This window comes from Sphaerodactylus townsendi, linkage group LG05 (assembly GCF_021028975.2).
Source record: "Sphaerodactylus townsendi isolate TG3544 linkage group LG05, MPM_Stown_v2.3, whole genome shotgun sequence".
Taxonomy (NCBI): Eukaryota; Metazoa; Chordata; class Lepidosauria; order Squamata; family Sphaerodactylidae; genus Sphaerodactylus; species Sphaerodactylus townsendi.
In genome coordinates, this window is record NC_059429.1 from 101854445 (window position 1) to 101873641 (window position 19197).

The 19197-nt window shown below is 43.4% G+C and overlaps 1 protein-coding gene across 7 annotated transcripts in view; it reads left to right on the plus strand.

Annotated features, from left to right (window-relative positions):
* The window catches only part of CBFA2T2 (CBFA2/RUNX1 partner transcriptional co-repressor 2), an 86886-nt gene extending 67904 nt beyond the window's left edge, over positions 1-18982 (plus strand). For 4 of the 7 annotated variants that reach the window (XM_048496788.1, XM_048496782.1, XM_048496787.1 and 1 more), the window contains 9 exons: positions 1405-1646; positions 2159-2248; positions 3338-3519; positions 4607-4857; positions 5175-5311; positions 8317-8512; positions 11431-11502; positions 13912-14102; positions 16280-18982. In XM_048496788.1, coding sequence (XP_048352745.1) covers positions 1405-1646; positions 2159-2248; positions 3338-3519; positions 4607-4857; positions 5175-5311; positions 8317-8512; positions 11431-11502; positions 13912-14102; positions 16280-16570 — 1652 coding nt within the window. In that variant the 3' untranslated portion in view covers positions 16571-18982. The remainder of the gene's footprint in view (positions 1-1404; positions 1647-2158; positions 2249-3337; positions 3520-4606; positions 4858-5174; positions 5312-8316; positions 8513-11430; positions 11503-13911; positions 14103-16279) is intronic. The other 3 variants (XM_048496784.1, XM_048496785.1, XM_048496786.1) reach the window with 3 other exon arrangements.
* The last annotated feature ends 215 nt before the right edge of the window (positions 18983-19197 follow it).

Below are 19197 nucleotides of genomic sequence, written 5' to 3' on the forward strand. Positions count from 1 at the left end.
CATTTCAACATTGGGAAAATGCTACACTCAGGAAAGATCTCCTCCAGTACACAAATGGCACGTGATATTTTGGTGCTCTGCAAACAAAGGCTTCATTCAGATTTCACGATAATCCATAGCTTGTGAATGGTTTGATGCCACCTTAGTTATGTGTTGGTGTCTGAATTCAGATGTCCAACTGAACTCTATGATTTTACAGTAAGATGTGTAGCTGCTTTAAGTATAGATTTTATTAATGTTGGGTTTTGAGGCATTTGACTTCACCAACCCAGTTTGTTGCATTGCCCGAATTCTCAACAGTCCTCTGTTCTCAAAGATAGCATTGTAAGGAGAACGTCCTCCCTGGGTGTCTGTGGGAGAGTGGAAAGAAAGAGCAGCACTTATGCATCAACTGGGATTTGTTACTTCTGTGAAGCAGACGTAAGAAATGTGTTTTCATAAAACCCAGTTCATTGCAATGTCTGATTGTTGTCTGCATATTTGGACAGTTTCTCTGAGGGAGAGTTTAGGTGTCTTTGAGGTGAAAACAAGTTACATCATATCACCAACGTTAGTTATTAGGTAGTTTGTGTCTTGTCTTTTGGGGACTAATATGGCAACTACACCTTGGAGAAGACCGGGAAGAAGTCACACCTTCCCATCAACTACATGGCTTCTGTAAGAAAAGCTTGCCCCATGCATACCATACATATGCTTCCTTTGGAAAACTGAGCAGTGCCACCCAGCCATTGTTATCAGAGAATTACTAATAGCAGTAATGACTTCAGGAAGAAACTCAGCACCGGAGTGCAGTAAAATACTGTTCATTTGACCAAAAATTTTACCACTGTAATCAGGTATATGAAGCCCAGAAGAAAACCTGAATTTATTTTAGATTATTGATGGCTGAATTTTTCATCCATTTAAAGCATTTGAGGCAGTGGCGTAGTGCCCAGGGAGTGGGGCGTCTTGCACCAGGTGCACGCTGGTGTGGGAGCGTTCCGGTGCATGGTAAGGGCATGGGGGGGGGGGGGGCACAGAGCACACATGTGTCCTAGACACAGTCCCACCTTGCTACGACTCTGACTTGAGGTGCTCATCAGTAAAAACTCATGTTTATTTTCCCACATTCAAGGACTCTAGTTTGTTTTTTCTATCTTCTCTCCCTCTTCACCCCCTTTAAAAAGTTACCGTGGAATTTCTATTAGTGGCATAAATATCTTACAAAGAACATACAGAGAACTTTTAAAGTTAAAACTTGGGCGTTTTGTTAAGCTTTTTTTTTAAAAAAATCATCAAAATAGACCTGGGCATTCCCAAATTTTGTTCTGTACATTAGTATCTTTGTTTGAAAGCAAGTTGTAGTTAAGTCTAAATATACAATGTGCGTTTCTTCATTGATTTCCCTTTCGCCTGATTTTGTAGTACCAAATGGGACAAACCATTCTCCCCCTACACTGAATGGAGCACCATCACCACCTCAGAGGTTTAGCAATGGGCCATCCTCATCTTCATCATCTTCACTGACCAATCAGCAGCTCCCAGCTACCTGTGGGGCTCGTCAGCTCAGCAAACTGAAGAGGTTTCTTACCACCCTACAGCAGTTTGGTAACGACATTTCACCAGAGATTGGGGAGAAGGTCCGGACACTTGTTTTAGCATTAGTGGTAAGTGTTTATTTCTCAGTCTCCTCCCTCCTTGCCCCCTGCATGTGGCCAGCAAAATGGTGGTAATCTGGTGATTTGCTTCCTATAGAAAAGCTGTGAAGGATACACATCACCAAATCAACACTAATGTGCAATAAGGTGATGTGGTTTCTTGACTAGTATTGGGCTATGGCTGGGGCAGCCCAGGTTTGAATCCTTCCTCTTCCATGAAGGTGGCTGGTTCACCTTGGGCTAGTCACTCTTAAACCCCCCACAGATTTCAGCTCTCTCTATCCCTCAAGGTTGTTGTCAGCATGACATGAGAGGAGGGGGCCATGTTTGTCATTCTATGCTCCTTGAAAGAAGGGTGACAAAAATTGTTTAATGAAAAAATATACTAGTGGAAAAACATCCATTACATGGTAAATACAAAGCCAGCTTCCAGAACAAGTTGAATTGTGGAAGGAAAGGCTAATGGAGTTTTAATTGAACTGGAAAGAAAATCCAGGCTAATTCCTTTTGCTTTTTTGCAGAATTCTACAGTGACAATAGAAGAGTTTCACTGCAAACTTCAGGAGGCCACTAATTTTCCTCTCCGCCCGTTTGTGATTCCATTCTTGAAGGTGACTGGTGAAGGTTCAATGTCAGTGGTGGCGAACCTTTGGCACTCTAGATGTTATGGACTACAATTCCCATCAGCCCCTGCCAGCATGGCCAATTGGCAATGCTGGCAGGGGCTGTTGGGAATTGTAGTCCATAACATCTGGAGTGCTAAAGGTTCGCCAACACGGTTCTATGTCATATCTGTGAGCCATTAATGAGAAAAAGTATTCGATAAATACTACAGGATCTCTCAAATTATAAAAACATTGTTATATTACATTCAGACCATCTAGAAACCTTACTTGTTCAGGCAGATCTCCTCAGATTCAGAGTCTGAAAGCACTGCAGTGTGCTGCAAGCCATCTACTATACTTGTGGGTTTCCCTTTCATTCTGGGGGCACCTTGAAGAGAAGAAATACTCTTCCTTTCTTTTGGACAGAATCTGATAAGGGAAAGAGAATCCTCCATCCGGCATGCATTCTTCTCATTTTTGTTACCCAGATCTAGAAGTTGTCAAATGGAAGGGATAAGAATCTTCCTTTCCTCACCCCTTTTTAGTAAATCAGGCTTGAGCCACTAAACAGATTATATATCCCGGCTAATATAACAGAAGCAGCTTTCCTGTTTCTGTTGATCAGTAGAGCTAGGAGGTCAGTGAAACAACACGTTTGTGTGCTCTGCACTGCCTCCTGCAGGGGCCTTGAATCAAGCCACAGGCCTTGGCGGGTCTGCTTCTTCCTTTGTCATGGATCTCCCGTTTATGGGACAAGTTTCATGCCCAGAAAATGTGTGCGCTGCCCTTTTCTTCTGTGAAGTGAAGAAGGAAGGGAAGCCAAGCTGGCAGCCTTTTGAGAACTGACAAACCAAGCTGTGTATGACTTCTCCCTACGGGGAAAGACACAGTGTTTCTTTTACTTAACTATGGGTTAGTTGGGGAGACGGAGGGGTTCTGCCAACCTTTTCAGCTTCATTTTTGTTTTGATTGATTCTGGTGGGGCAGCAGGGCTATTTCGACACTAGAGCCGCACCATTTTGTCAACAGCTGGGCAGTAACGTAGGATCTCTGCAATTTCCCAGTCTAAATGGACACTTTAACTTTGCTTTGCAGGCCAACCTTCCACTTCTACAGAGGGAGCTGCTGCACTGTGCTCGGGCAGCCAAACAGACTCCTTCCCAATATTTGGCCCAACATGAACATGTCTTGCTGAACACAAACACATCTTCCCCAGCTGATTCATCCGAGCTGCTGATGGAAGTGAATGGAAACGGGAAGAGGCACAGTCCGGACAGGTAACGAGAGCTGCTTCCAAATCCCAGAAAGCTGTGCTGGTCTGCATGCCTTATGCAAGAAAGTTGTTCCATGTTGTGTCTTAAGAGATGTGAGTCCTCCTGTGTCTATGGGGAAATAAAGACATTTGCTTAAGTGACGTGTTCTGTGTACTTGGCAACTGTCACCATTCTGGGTCATTACTTCTGTTGATTGGTTCTGTCTGGCTTTCTGCCTCACCTGCCTTCCAGTTTAACGTCAAAGAGTTTCAAAAATTAATTTCAAAACCGAAGTATCCCAGTTTGCCACAGTTTTTGATCTGACACTCCGTCACTCAGTCTTCCCTGTTTTGTGTTTTGATTTTAAATCACAAGATCAAAAAAGGAATATTGATGCAGTCACACTATGACATCCAGATTCCTTTTGGAGCAGCGTCTTAATTGAAGCCCATTTGCAATTTGCTTGTTTTCCTCTCCGTGTTTAGGAAAGGAAACAAGATGCCTTTGGGAATACCAAAAACTGACAACCATGCTACCTAAATGTGTTTTCTGTTTGTCTCTTTGTCAGTTACTTTATTTTTGTTGCTCAATCTTTTTTCCGCCCAGCAAATTGCTTATTTCTCTGCTTGCTCCTTGTAAAATCTGTGCTCACCTCAGACTGGGAACAGTGAGACCCAAACTCTAACCAAACAGCAGCTGTGAGTTCTCTGTTGGTAATCAGTTCGAAAGCTCTGCAGGGGTCTGATTGGGACTGCAGCACAGAGGGAGGAGAGACTTTTGCCATATTCCCAACCAGAAATGGCCCAGGGTGGGTGGCTCGTGTCCCGAATGCTTGCACATGCAGCCTCCCAGTGGGACAAATAACTCCTTCAGGGCTATTTCAATTCAGTGAAATGGCAGAGGACTTCAGCCCTTCTTCACTCTATGCTGCAATCCTGATCTGAATTGGACTCCTGCATCTCTTTAGAATTAGTTCTTGTGGGGAACTGACGGCAGCTATATGGCTGCAAGTCCCCAGTGGGATCCTGTGTTCAATGTAACAAGTAGTTTTAGCCTCATTTCTGTATTTGCGTTCTTTGTGCTAACAGAGGCTCTCTTTCCTTGCTGACAGGAGAGAAGAAAGCAGCTTTGAGAGAGACCCACTCCCCTCAGAGCCCCCTGCCAAGAGGGTGTGCACCATTAGCCCAGCTCCTAGGCACAGCCCAGCCCTGATGCTGCCCGTCATCAATCCAGCTGGGCAGTTCCATCCTACTCCTCCCCCGCTCCAGCATTACACCTTGGAAGACATTGCAACCTCCCACTTGTACCGAGACCCAAGCAAGATGTTGGAGCACAGGGAACTGCGAGACAGGCATGGTGTCGGTAAGGAGGCCGCTGTCTGGTCTGCTCACTCAGTTTTCTTGGGCTGCCTGGGTGCTTCAGTCATGAAAACACCCCAAACAACCTTACTTCCTGTGAATGGAGGTTGAAAGCCTTCAGGATGCAAAGTACTGAAGTCAGCACTCGCTTCAGACAAACAAGGGTGCCAAGAAACAAGGGCATGCGCAAACCTCCCCAGCCCTCTTATTGAAATTGTAGTGCTTTAAATGTCCCAGTATGTATGGCTTTTTCTTCTTCTCTGTTCTGGCATCAAATTGGCAGTATACCTGATCCAGCAATTTTCTTGCCTTGTGTAACAGGGTTAAATGGAGGCTATCAGGATGAGCTTGTGGATCATCGCTTGACAGAGAGAGAATGGGCTGATGAATGGAAGCATCTTGACCATGTAAGGAACTTGAAAGCACAGCCTCCAGCTCCTCTTAACATGAGCTTCACAGTGAGTTCAGTCAGATCAGCATTGATAAAGCGACAGCAAAATAGACCTGTGTGTACTCCTGTTTTCCTTCAGCATGAAGGGCTGTACTGGACTAATTGGACAGTTTCGCTGTTTGTGGTTTTACAAGATTCTTTCCCTCCACAGAAAGTACCTTTTTCGTAGGGCAAAACTATCACATCGAAGCAGATTTTTAAAGCATGGGGTGTCGTAGCCAAAGGTCTTAGCAAAAGATCATACCAGTCAAAGGGCTTCTGTCAGATTCACTGTCAAGATGGCATTTCTTCTCCCAGCTCAGTGATAGGCCACATTCTTTGTATGCACAATGCTCCACGTTCTGTACCTCACACCTCCAGTTAAAGAGATCTTAAGTGAAAGGGCTAGGGAAAACCATCTCTCTTCCTGAGATCTGGGCGAGCTTGTGTCAGTCAGAGTAGGCAGTGTAACGACAGCCTCATCTAAGAGCAACATTTTTAGGGAGAGATCAGAACGGAACACTTGAAAACATGAGGTCTGAATCCACAAACCCCAGCATTGGTAACTACTAGCAGCCTCTGCGTCTACCCAAATTGCCAGAAGCTAAGGACTAAGCTTCCAACCTTCCTTGGATAATTAAGAAAGTCACTCCTGCAAGGTAGACCACTTGCAGAGTGAGTTTCACAAAACAGATAACTTGGTAGGATGTACCCATGAGGGTCTAGTACTGGTTTTAGATTAAAGCTACCTGAAGACAAAATACCACCAAATATGATTAGAAAACTACCGCCAAATATGATTAAAAGAATTTTTTTTACAATTGTGTAAGAATATAATCTAAAGAAAATTAGTAGTAAGAAATAAAATAATAAAATCTAAGCTAGATGTAAATTTCATCAGCTTAATTAATTGGAATGTGTGACTAGACTGTACAGTAATATACCATAATATAACATCAAAAAGAAAGACAAAATTCAATAAGGAAGATGTTACCATTCCAGCTGCAATTCTATCAGCTTCGCAAAAGATACTGTATCCAGAGCAAAGTCCCAAAGTGTCAGGGAGCCATAAGGCAAGTCACTAAGAACATGTTTGTCGAGGTCCAAATGGTGTATCATGGTGCATAAATTATGCTGGCGGAGGCTCAGATCCGCGCGTGTTTCACTCCCAGCATCTAGTCTCTTCTCAGTTTCAAACTGTCTAATTTTTGCTACATTGCAAGGATGCAGCCCATTGCAAACACATTCTTATTACTTTAATGTAGGCCTTAAAGTCTGAACCAAGGTTTGAAAGAACAGGCGGTTCTGGACTAAATGGACAGCTTCACTGTTTGTAGTTTTACAAGACTCTTTCCTTCCACAGAAAGTACCTTTTTCGTAGAGCAAAACTATCACATTGAAGCAGATTTTTGAAACATAACCAAAAGGCTTAGCAAAGGATCAAACCAGGCAAAGGGTTTCTGTCAGATTCACTATCAAAATGGCATTTCTCCTCCCAGCAAAGACTGTGATTTCGCTGAAGCATTTGGCATGAGTTTCAGAGGAAGTGAGGCCCATGAGATGTGATGGGCAAAGCTTTTGCCTAGTAATCTGTTTGAATATGGCTTGCCACATGGCTGTAACGTGTAAAAGCTGCAAACAGAAATGAAACCTAAGAGTTCCCCATTCCTTTATAACTCCCTAGTCAAAACTTTGTTTGTTCCCAGTTCGGCAAAGGCAACTGAATGTGGAAACAAAGAGTCCCTGTTATAGGGTGAAACAATATTAAATAATATTACAAGGTGTTTGTTGGTAATTGTCTACAGTGACTCAACTGTACTTTATTTCATTTGCTGCGGTGAAGTTTCAACTGGTCTGTTAAGGTTCATTATTAGATGGCAGTGCCTTTCTTAGCCAATTTCTTTGCTGCCTGTACTAATGCAAGTATATTCGTGCACTGCAAAAGTTGAAAAAGTCTAGTAAAATTTTCTATATGTGGCCTGTAAGGAAACGCTGAGGTCATTTCAGCCATTGTCAAAGTCAAAGAACCTTTATTGGCATAACAATATCACGGTATTATATACACAAGTCCACTTGACTAGTTAGAGGGAAACTAAAGTAAAATATAGGAAAAAGGGATTAAAATTCAGATTTTGCTCCAAGAGCGCTGTTTCATATATGAGTCCAGGTTTTTGGCAGCTGCGTCATTTGCGTCCCTACTGGAGTTGTCCAACAGAAAGCAAATCTTTTGCAAGTCAGATGCATATTCTTTTTTGAGTAGCAGGGCTGACCAATATTTAACTCTGGGTACGGCGTAAAGTGGACAATAAAGAAAAATATGATCTTTTTTTCAGCCATTGTCATGAAAACTGTATCTTGAAAACTTTGAAAATGGTTTTCATAACCTCTGCTTTGCATGGACAGACAGACCTCTGAACAAATGCACTCTCCGTTTGGGAGTTATGTCCTGATTTGGAACATGTGGCTTTGCAATGTTCCATCGGATATTCTGAAAAATAATTATTATTCCATGTAATAATTTTAGTGCAAACCAAGCCAAGCATAATGTCCCAATGAAATCAATTAGACTTGGATCCACTTAATACAAGGACTTTCATGACAGACATGATTGCGTAAGAAAAAAGGAGCTGACAGACTCGTCTGGCTGCAAACCCATCCACTGATTGTGATTGAAGTTATCCTGAAACATACACTAAAAGCCAAGCTACGTTATCAGCCAAACGATCACCTTTCTCTTGGACAGTGTTGCCCAAAGTGAGCTAGCATGCTGAAGGGGAAGAGCCTAGCATGAGTTGTACTGTCTTATTGAGTTGAAAGCAGTAGTTTTACTTGGGGTTTATTTATAAAGTTGCAAGGAGGAATACAGTTTCTAACTTGATTTTAAAATGTCATTCTACTGGGTACAGTAAGTTGGTCTAGGTGCCAGGTTCTGTAGACCTGCTAAAGTTAAGCAGATGTGCACCTTGTATAGGAGGGCTATGGAAGCCCCATATAAGAGCAGGATATCAGTTTAAAGCAATATGTTTCTCAAAGGCATTGAACTGCATCATGGAAATGGTAGAGAAGACCAGACGCTCCATGGCTGTCCTCCGCCGGTGCCAAGAGGCTGACAGGGAAGAGCTGAACTATTGGAAGAGACGATGCAGTGAAACTTCAGAGCCTCGGAAAGGAGGGAGCGAATTAATTGTAAGGCAGCACAGCCCAGGGAGCTCAGATTCAGTCAGCAGTGGTAAGTTTTGGAACCTGAACTATTCACTCTTATTACACCGTTTCACAAAAAGGAAGCACTCTTAAAAAATGCTGATCCCCATTTGCCTAGTGGTAAGGTGCAGTACTGGAGACCAAGGCTCTGCTTACGACTTGAGTTCCATGCCAGTGGAAGTCGGTTTCAGATAGCCGGCTCAAGGTTGACTCAGCCTTCCATTCTTCTGAGGTCAGTAAAGTGAATACTGAGCTTGCTGAAGGTAAAGTGTAGAGAACTGGGGAAGGCAGTGGCAGACCACCCCATAAACAAAGTCTGCCTAGTGAATGTCATGATGAGACATCACTGCATGGGTCAGTAACGACTCTATGCTTTCTGGGTTATGAGGTAGAAGTTAATACACATGTAATCCGAGAACCCCTGGTGGTTAAAAAAATGCAGAGAACATAGGAGACATGCATTTCCCCTCCCTGCAGAACAGCAAATTGCAAACAAAATCCCACGTGGGACAGAATGCAGGATCTGGCAGCTGTATTGTCTCCACATACATTTGGAGCAGAAAGATGTGGAATGGGACAAGGAGTGTGTCAAATTCCAGAATGCAAATTCCATTTGCTGTTAACTGGATGTTCTTATATTAGGCTCCTCAGTTTCTTCTTCTCTCCCCGCTCCCTCATGCCCCCCCCCCCCCGCCCCGCCAGTCTGTTTCTATATTACCCCAGCTGCATGACAACTGCCAGGAAAGATTTCTCCCAGGCTATGGCTCCACTCCCAGGTGCCAACATGATGCATGGGCATGTGGAGAGGGCAAAGCATAAGGAGGCCACATAACCTCTGTGCCCCATATTCCTAGAGTGTCGCTTTTGCCACAGGGAGCAACTTCTGTACATCTGGGGTACTGTGGTGTATCAGCTGTCACTTTTCTCTTGCTTGAAGCCCTACAGATGAGGAATAGACCCTAGCGTCTCTTCTGTGTAATTTTTGATGGATCTGTGAGCCTAATAAGAAGAGATTGGAAAATCCAGACGTATGATTTGTGCAGAAGGGCAACCGTTGGCTGTGGTGCTGCAGGTGCCATTTTTCATATTCTGCAAACTAGATCTGCACTCTTAAATAATAATGCTAGCAATGCTCTCAGTCACCTTTTTGAAATATGAGTTTTTCTCGTTCATAGTGTTTGCATACTCTAAATCAAATCTCTTCATCTTGAAAAAGTTCTAAAATAGAGCACTACCTAAAGCAGGCTGCTTCATGTGCACAAAATGTTGTTAGCTTAAGTTTATTTTCAGTTCAGCTGTTAGATACAAACTGAAGTTTTCCAGGGCTACACCGGTCTTAGATGGGGATTCCCAAGATTCTGGGATCATTGAGACAAGAAGATGGAAGGAAAGGAAACTGTGCAAACCTTAGAACTTGTTTATTCTGACTGCGAATTTTCTCAGTATCCACAGCCAGTAATTTATATAAGCACGTACACTTTTGCCTGCTATTTCTCCTGAAGTTGAAAAAAAGATAATGAAACAATGCCCAGTGACAGTAGTCGGAATAATGCAGCTTTCATATGATCTAATAGCCCTAACTGGGCTGAGTTTGTCAGAGTTTGGAAGCTAACCAGGGTCAGCTATGATTAGTACTTGTACAGCAGACCACCAAGGAAGACCAAGGCTGCTGCTATGCAGAGACAGACAACAGCAAACCACCTCTCCTCTTCTTGTGCCTGGGAGAACCTCATGAGGGGCTGCCCTAAGTCAGTTGCAACTTGACATCACTTAACTGTTGTCCTATAGAAATTGAGAAGCTTTCCAACTTTTCGTCACAGATGTTGGGGGAGCGTCTCCCACAGCTTCTTTCTGTCCAGGGTTTCAGGGCATTCCTGGATTAGCCCTTCCTAATTTAGAGCCATTAAATGGTCCACTTTGCCATCATTTTGCTCAGCTCTAGTATTCACGGGGATAACATGATAGCCGAAGGTATGGAATGGTTAAGGCTCCGGATGATGGTTTGGGAAAGGCTTTGTGAAAAGTTGGACTAGCAACGTTTGGCAATGGGAGTGTTCAGATGTTGAGCGAAGGTGTCAAGTGGGTTATAAGACTGAGATTGAGCATCAGGGCAATGGCAGCAGGGTTTGTCTGCGTGTGCCGCAGAGAAAGGCCAATGTCAGTGGAGGTTCAGTTCAGAGCCAAGAGATGCTTTAATCTCTGCTTTCTGAAGATTGATAAATAAGGTGCATTTACATGTATATAGCAGATAGTTATTGCAACACAGCCTTCTAGTCCCCATTCATCTCTAGCAAGTAAGCAAAGTGAGATGTAGGATAGGATCTTGTAGGTCCCTTCAGAACGCAGTGGCACTTCCCTCCAGTAGAAGAGGCGAAAGGAGAGCACCTCCCCGCATCAGAAGAGATCCACTGGCTCCAGTCCAGCATTTTTGGCCCCAACATCTCCCACCGCCGGTCTTCATGTTTTGTAGCATGATGTATCTTTGTAGGCTGGCACTGCTTTTCCAGTTTAAGTGACAGAACCCCCCCCCCCCCCCCAATTACAGCTTGCATGTTGGTTGTCTGAAGTTCTTGAAAAATACAAGATGCTGTGTAAAATACAGGCCGCTATCAGCATGGATTAATGTTCCCTACAGCAGGACAAAGCAGATGCCTGACAGGGTATTTATAAATATGGCCTGCGATGATGAAGTATTAAGAGATGGAAATGGATTATGCTGCGCAATAAATTATGTAGGACACTAAATTAAAAGCGGTCATTTATCATCGTGCCATTTGGTGAACACTCTTAACTGCAGAAATCTATTGGCTTGGTTTAAGCAATTAACTCTGTCCTTTCTTCCAGCACTATCTTTTGCTGAACAGATGCTGTGTATCAGTTCTCATAGCTAGGGTGGGAGGGGTATCTCTGTTTCTAATTCTGTGGATGCAACCCTTCTTTCTGCAGATTCTCAACGTGAGTTTAGTAGCCGGTCAGGAGCAGCCAGCTATGTCACTGAAGAGATCTGGAAGAAAGCCGGTATGTATTTGAAGAGGTCCTGTTTGGAGGACAGCCCTCTCCGCCATACTTGCGTGCGCACGCACGCACGCACGCACCCATACACACACACACACACTCTCTCTCTCTCTCTCTCTCTCTCTCACACACACACACACACACACACACACACACACACACACTCACTCACTCACTCACTCACTCACTCACTCACTCACTCACTCACTCACTCACTCACTCACGGGATATTCTGGGACAAAATTTTCAAATACCAAAATGCAAGGGTTATTTTTTTAGAAAAAAATAGTATACAATAATAACTATTAAAAATCTTTTTAAAAGAAATTCAAGAGACCTACTTGTATTTCTCTGGCAACTTCATAAATACCTTAACATAAATTAATCTATTAATTAATATTTGGGGTGCAAATTTATACAGTCATTTTGGGGGAAAAGTTGCTGAACATCTTTCAACCATAGTTTTTTTTTAATAGCCAGTAATAGCACATCCCAAGCAGAGAGAATTTTTGAAAATATCCTTTAAAAACTGCCAGATGTTGTTCTATAATGTTGAGAGGGCTGAAAGGCTTTTCAGAGGGGAACTGTGTTGTTGTTATAAAAGACCAGACAGAAATCCTTGTGCACCACAGGCTGGCTGGCTTATTTATTTAGGCATTTCAACTTGGGTTTTCTCTGCTCAGCGCAGACACCAAGTAGCATACAGAGTAGAAAAAGAAAAGTAAGAGGAACATGACACACACGTACAAATCAAAGTGCCACCCAGTCTGACAAAATGCATGTTACTGAACAATGAAACTATCAGCCATATTCGGAGTGAAAAGGGGGGCAGAGAAGGTAGTAACAACTCTGCCCTTGATGAGAACAGTCTTTTCTGTGGCAGGCCCTTTTTGGGGGAGATCCTTATTGATATGCTGCTGCTTCTTTCCCTGAAGAGTAACCGTAGTAGAAGCCTCCAAACAAACTCAGATGGAGCTGCCGCTGTTTGCTCATTTGATCATGGAATTTTAGAGCCAAACAGTCAGTCAGTGTTGGCATCTATATCCGGTGGGTCCTGCTAGGAACCACTTCCATCGATGCATTAGGCAGTGGGTTCCTCTCATGTTTGCATGATCAGCCTGGGAGTTCCTTAGAGCATTAGCAGTATCTGCAGGGACCTTGTTCCTGCTTCCCTCCAGGGAGAAAGCTGACCCAGGAGACACAGATGGGAATTGGGGGATAAAAACAAAGAAGGAAACTCTGGTTCATGGAAGGAACAAATAGACGAGAGGGTAGACTTATTTTCTCCTTCCAAAGTGTTCTGAGGTCCCCTGTCACTCTTGTCTAGAGTCAAAAGAATAACTTTTCAGCTCAAATTTAATACTCTCCTCTGGTATTGGTACAACAAGGTATGAGACCGCCAACAAATGCTTTAACAGTGGTTTGTACCAGTTTCCAAAATATTATTTTGTTGTTAAAATCTCCTAATTATTTTTAAAACAATTTCTTTAGCTGACCTTCTAGACAGCTTTAAAACTGAGAAAATGAAATAAAGCGAGGAATCCACCCACTGTTTATGTGTCGTTCTGCTTTGCTGTTGGCAGCAATCTATTTTCTACGAAGAGAGTGTTTTTATATTGGACAGCTAAACAGAGCAGGTTGCAGCTCCGTGGAAGTTAAGATCATAAGCACAGGTTGTGACAAGCATCTCCTTTGCAAGTGGAAAGGTCCTAGGTCCGTGGTGGCGAACCTTTGGCACTCCAGATGTTATGGACTACAGTTCCCATCAGCCACTGCCCCACTTGGCCATGCTGGCAGGGGCTGATGGGAATTGCAGTCCATAACATCTGGAGTGCCAAAGGTTCGCCACCACTGTCCTAGGTTCAATCAGAATCAAATTGAGTTTAAAAGATCAAGCTGTAGGTGATGTTTAACTTCTAGGTGAGACCCTGGAAACCTGCTACCAGTCAGAGTAGACAATACTGATCTTGATGAACTAGAGGTCTGATTCAGTTCACAACAGTTTCGCATGGGCACATTCAGTGCGGCATCAAAGTCAGTGTCTAATTGTATACTGGGGTTTGGCCATTTGGAGCTTTGTTGTCTAGCTTCGCTGAATGTCTGCCTGAAGTAGATGCGAGCTGAAAGTACTTGCAAGTAAAGAAAAATGTTGCTCATTTTCCAAGATCTTCTGCACTCACTGCAAACATTTGTATTATTCACTGCTGTTCTTTTTCCCCCTTCTCTTTGTTCTAACAGCCTTTGACCTCATTTGCCCACCTTACAATTTAATCCTATTGGCCAAGGAGTTGACTAAGGTGTCAGTCACAAACCGGACTGAAGGGCATACAAAATCTTTGCATTCCTGTCAGGCAGACTGCAAATTGTTCTACGCTCCCCAAGCTGTTTGATGAGGCTCTTGTTTTCTTTTAGAAGAAGCTGTGAATGAAGTGAAGCGCCAGGCCATGTCTGAAGTCCAGAAAGCTGTAGCAGAGGCTGAGCAGAAGGCCTTTGAAATGATTGCATCTGAGAGGGCTCAAATGGAGCAGACCATTGCAGATGCCAAGCGCCAGGCAGCTGAGGATGCTTTTCTAGTGATCAATGAGCAGGAAGAGTCTACAGAGGTAAGGAATCAAGGAAATATCCCTGGCAGGCTTTGATGAGCATGGGAGAAATCCCCAGGCAACATTTTCAGGAGGGTATCTATGGTTCTCCTAGACTGGTCAGTTGTCTTGTCCTTCTTGAGTTAAAAGTTTAGCATTGCTTAAGTCTCAAAGAGTTGACACTCCTGTCTCCAGCATGGAACTATCTTGCCTTCTTCAGTGCAAGCTTCCACCGTCCTTGGAGATGTGTTGTTTTAGATGTAATGGTTTTCTTAAACTCTGGAGCATCGCTACTTTTCCGCTGCATTGGAGCAGCTGCCCAGAGAAGAATGTCAGCAGTGACCCTGAAAGAGGTTTCTAGTGCTGCTAGGTGTTATCTTCTGGGTATGCAGAAACATTGGTAGCCTATGAAGCGTAGATGACAGAAGCAAAGCAAAATATGCTTTGTCACAGTAGAAATGTCTCTGTCCCCAACACTTCCTTTGAACCAAAAGCACTCAGCTGATTCCCCTGTTCTGTGGCCAGCTGCAGCTTTGGCCCCTTGCCATCACTGCCAGTTGGTCACCCAGTAAAATCCATCTGTTGATTAGCTGGCAGCCTGGTGCTTGACTTCCAAAGTGGAACTCATGGTCTGGGAAGGTTTTCATGCAGTTGGCAGGGGTTTCAAAAAGCCCTAGACATTTGAAACCTCTCGTGGCTTGTTGAAGTTGAAGGTTGCAGTCGAAGGTTGCTTTTGAAATTGTGGCTTGGAACCTTACCCTTTCTTGCATTCCCACAGAGCTGTCCTCTGCTGCAGATGCAATGCTCTGTTGCAGAATATGTTCCTCCAGTGCTGGGTGCTTTCTTACTGTGGTGTAGTGGTTAAAAGCAGGTAGACTCTAATCAAGAGAAATAGGTTCAATTCCTTACTCCTCCATGTGAGCGGCGGACTCTAATCTGGTGAACCAGGTTTGTTTTCTCTGCTCCTACACATGAAGCCTGCTGGGTGTCCTTGTGCTAGTCACAGTTGTCTCAGAACTCTCTCAGCTCCACTTACCACACAAGGTGTCTGTTGTGGGGAGAGGAAGGGAAGGACTTTTGAGACTCCTTACAGTTGAGAAAAGCGGGGTATAAATCTAAACTCTTCTTCATTGCAAGGACAGAAAGATATTCGCTATACAAGGACATTGTCTGCAACAGAGTGCCCCTTCTGCAGCAGCGGACAAATGCCACAAAAACTTGGGGGAGGGCGAGGAAGAGATTACGATTCAAGCTTTTGTAACAAACTTGGTGAAGGAAACTTGGTATGGATTGGTAAAAAGCTTGAAATATTAACCCCATGATGTCCTTTTATGATGGATTCAGTAGATCAGGGGTCTGCAGCCTATGGCTCTCCACATGCTGGCAGGGCTGTTGGGAATTGTAGTCCATGAACATCCGGAGAGCCATAGGTTGCAGAGCCCTGCAGTAGATGAATGCAATATACAAACCTACATTTGGTAAAAACCAGGCAATCCATTCCTCACCAAGGTAGAATTCTGAGACTTTTAAGGGAGCAACAACTAGATGGAAAACTTCTGGTGTCCTTTTACCGCTGTGCTATAGAGAGTGTCTTAACCTACTGCATCTGTGTATGGTTCTCCAGTTGCACAGTGGCGAATAGGAAGGCGCTCCAAAGGGTGATCACTACTGCACAAAGGATTATCGGCTGCCCTCTTCCCTCCTTGGAAGAAATCTATAATTCCCGAAGCCTAAATAAAGCCCAAAATATTCTGAGGGACCCGTCTCATCCAGCACACTCTCTTTTCAAACTGTTACCATCTGGCAGACGATACAGGGCTCTCAGAACTAGGACAAAGAGGCTTAGAGACAGCTTCTACTCTAGAGCTGTGGCTATGCTAAACTCCGCTGCTTCATATTGATGTATTTGGGGCTGTGTAGGGGTGGGTGGAGGAAGGGGAAGTGAGGATGATGTATGAGTCTGAAATTGTGTGCATCGAGGAATGCTGCTGTAAATTTCGTTGTGCGTGCACAATGACAATAAAATGCTTATGCTTATGCTTATGCTTATACATTTAATTTTGGGGAGGGTAAATGGCTGCCTCATTACCAGTGCCTGTAGCAGTATCGCGTGTAGTGCCTTCCTTGGGGATCTTGACATATTGGATGCAAGCAACAGGGAATGAATTTAAACAGAAGGTTGTTTTTGTTTTTGCCAGAGCTGCTGGAACTGTGGCCGCAAAGCCAGCGAGACATGCAGCGGATGCAACATTGCCCGCTATTGTGGCTCCTTTTGCCAGCATAAGGATTGGGAGAGACACCATCGAATCTGTGGGCAAGGCCTGCACAGCCAGGTCAAACCACTCCCCTTGCCAGCAGGCCGATCTGCAGCCGTCACCCACAAAGCAGTCGAGGGCATCCCAAGTCCAGCTCTAGAGAAAACTTCAGCTACCACCTCTCGATCCTCCACTCCAGCCTCCATGACAGCAGTAGACACCAATGGACTCTAAAAAGGGATATGACCATCCAGCATATTTTGTTATTTTTCCTAGTTTTCTACATTAAAAGTCAGACTCCTCAAAGCAGTTGTTGAACGTTTGTACTGCGGCACACTGTCACTCAAGCTAATGCTTATGGGTCATTTCCCCCCACATCGTTTAACTGGCTCACCCAGAAGTCCACGCTGGCTTTCCTCATTGGGATCCCAGAATGATCTCCTGGGATTCAGAAGCAACAGTTTCCTCAAATCCTGAGAACTTTGGCTTCTCGGGTTTTTTAATCTGCACTTTCTCAAAGGGGTATCTTCTTGTTGTCACTTTGAGAACTGATGTGAGTTTTTAACAAGGCTCCTCCATGACTTCTGTGCTGCTGAATTTTCTTTTCCTTCGTGCACACGCATATGCACAGCGGCATAGGGCAGGTGAGCCATGATTGGAAACTACATTGAGGGCAATGAGCTACTTTGTCTTGCCTACTTCTCCCTCTCTTTCTCTTCCTCCCATCTAACACTGTTAATTTCTCTCCCCCCCACCACCTTGTTCTGTACCCACAAGCTGTGGACAGATCTGGGGTGGAGGAGGAGGTGGTGGAATGTTGCTATTCTTGATTACTGGAGGGAGGATCTAAAACTACTTCCTGGACAGTGTGAATCACGATCGGTCTCACTTGGCACATTTTAATCCTTCACTTGTATAAAAAAAGTCCATCTCTACATATGTCTGTGGGCCTTAACAGATTGAGAGGTGTCGTGCCGCCATTTTGCAGATCACCCTTTGTAGCTCTTTCCCTCCAGTCGACTGGTTTATTTTTCTATGCAGGAGACATTCCCCACGATCACACTACACACTGTTGATTTTAAATGCATCATTTGAGGTTTATCAGTGCATAAATTAACACACAAATCCATTATTCCATTGTGTAATTTGCAGCCCATTCTCTCCACAACAGGTTGGCTAAACTAAATAAGGTTCATTTTTAGCTTTTCAACGTTTGCATATAACCAAGGTTAATGAGGTTTCTAAACAATCACCGTCAATCCACTGGCTCCAGTTAAAGATTCTGTGCACTGGAAACAAAGCAGTGAAATTTGGAGATTCTTTTTTCGGTGCTAAGGTTTATCTAGTTGCATCTTTACCAACCAGCCTCTGTTATCTTGGCAGTGTTTAAAGTGCATTTTTAGAACGACTCTTCCAAAGAATTCAAATCCATCCTCTTATGGTGCTCCATCAAGTGTGCCAAATTACTCATCAATGTCCTAGTTGGACATACATTGCAAGATCAGCTGAGGATTGATAAATAACTTACAGCCACTGGGGAATCCACATATAGAAGTTTAATGTACTTGGCCTTATTGTACATCCACTAGAGCTCTTGACTCATGTTGCAGTGCAAAAGGTGATACTTCCATTTGGCTTGAGAGTCAATGCTCAGAAGACGTTACTTCTGAGAAACGTACGCTGGCATGATTTGAAATTGTAACTAACTGTCTTTCAGGTTATAAGTGATCTCCTAAAATGAAACTTTTTGGAACTGCTGTGATTTTTTATTTGGCACATGTGTTTATATGTCTCCATGCATTCATGGGCCCAAGTATGCTACTGCTCAGAAAATAATAACCAGAAATACCATTTGCCAACACACTCCCTAGTGATGTGCTATCAAAGGGAACATTCTTGTGTATTGATTATTGGCAAGGCTTGGGAATTCATCAAGCATTCTCTTTCATTGGCCACCTCCGTTATACGCAGAGCCCAACAAATCCAGAAGTTTGAGTGAAAAGCTTTATTAAGATTGCATATTTTCTATTGATAGAAAATATAACCAAGGCTGGTGTCAGTTTACAATATTCCCAGAGTTTGCAGCAAATATGGAGATATTAAAATGAAAACTACTTACCTTAGAAATCCCAGTTATTGCATAATTGTCTGAAAAGAACTAAAATTCTACGAGATGAGCTCCAAAGACATTGTGTGTGTCTGTGTGCGTGCCTGTGTGTGTGCAAGAGAGACAAGTGGCATTCTGATAAATGGTGTGTACATAGACAGTCTTCCATAACTTTCCATGCAACTGCAATGGCTTGCTGTGTATTAAAAGAAAAATACTTTAATTTTAATGTACATAAATTAAATACTACCGGTCATGATTTATGATGATTTTTGAAAAAAGAAAGTGAAAGATGTGAAATTCTATTATTCTATTCTTCTTGGATTCAGTTCTCTTTCTCCTCCCTCTCCCTCTTCCTCTCTGATTTTTTTGGGGTGCGGGGGCGGGCGGTTATTTGATTTTATGCTGGGGAATTTTTGTTACCTATTTCATCTGCATAACTTATTTAATGTACTGTATAAAGGAACCGAAACTGTTACAGATGTATTTAGTTTGTTCTACTCACAGTAGTCAATAAAAAAGACTATATTCACCTTAAATTACCGGCTTTCGCTTAGTTATAAAGGTTACATACAACTGCGTTCTATAAAAACTGGCCCTTGGAGTACAAAAGGTGTCCATGTGTGATTGGAATTCCAACAAGATCAGTCAATGTGGCCATTTCTGAGCTAAATTTCTGTGAATTGGGTAAGAAGCCATAAGAGTCTGCTAGAACACGTACTTTGTGTACATACGATTTAGAGATTTAGAAATG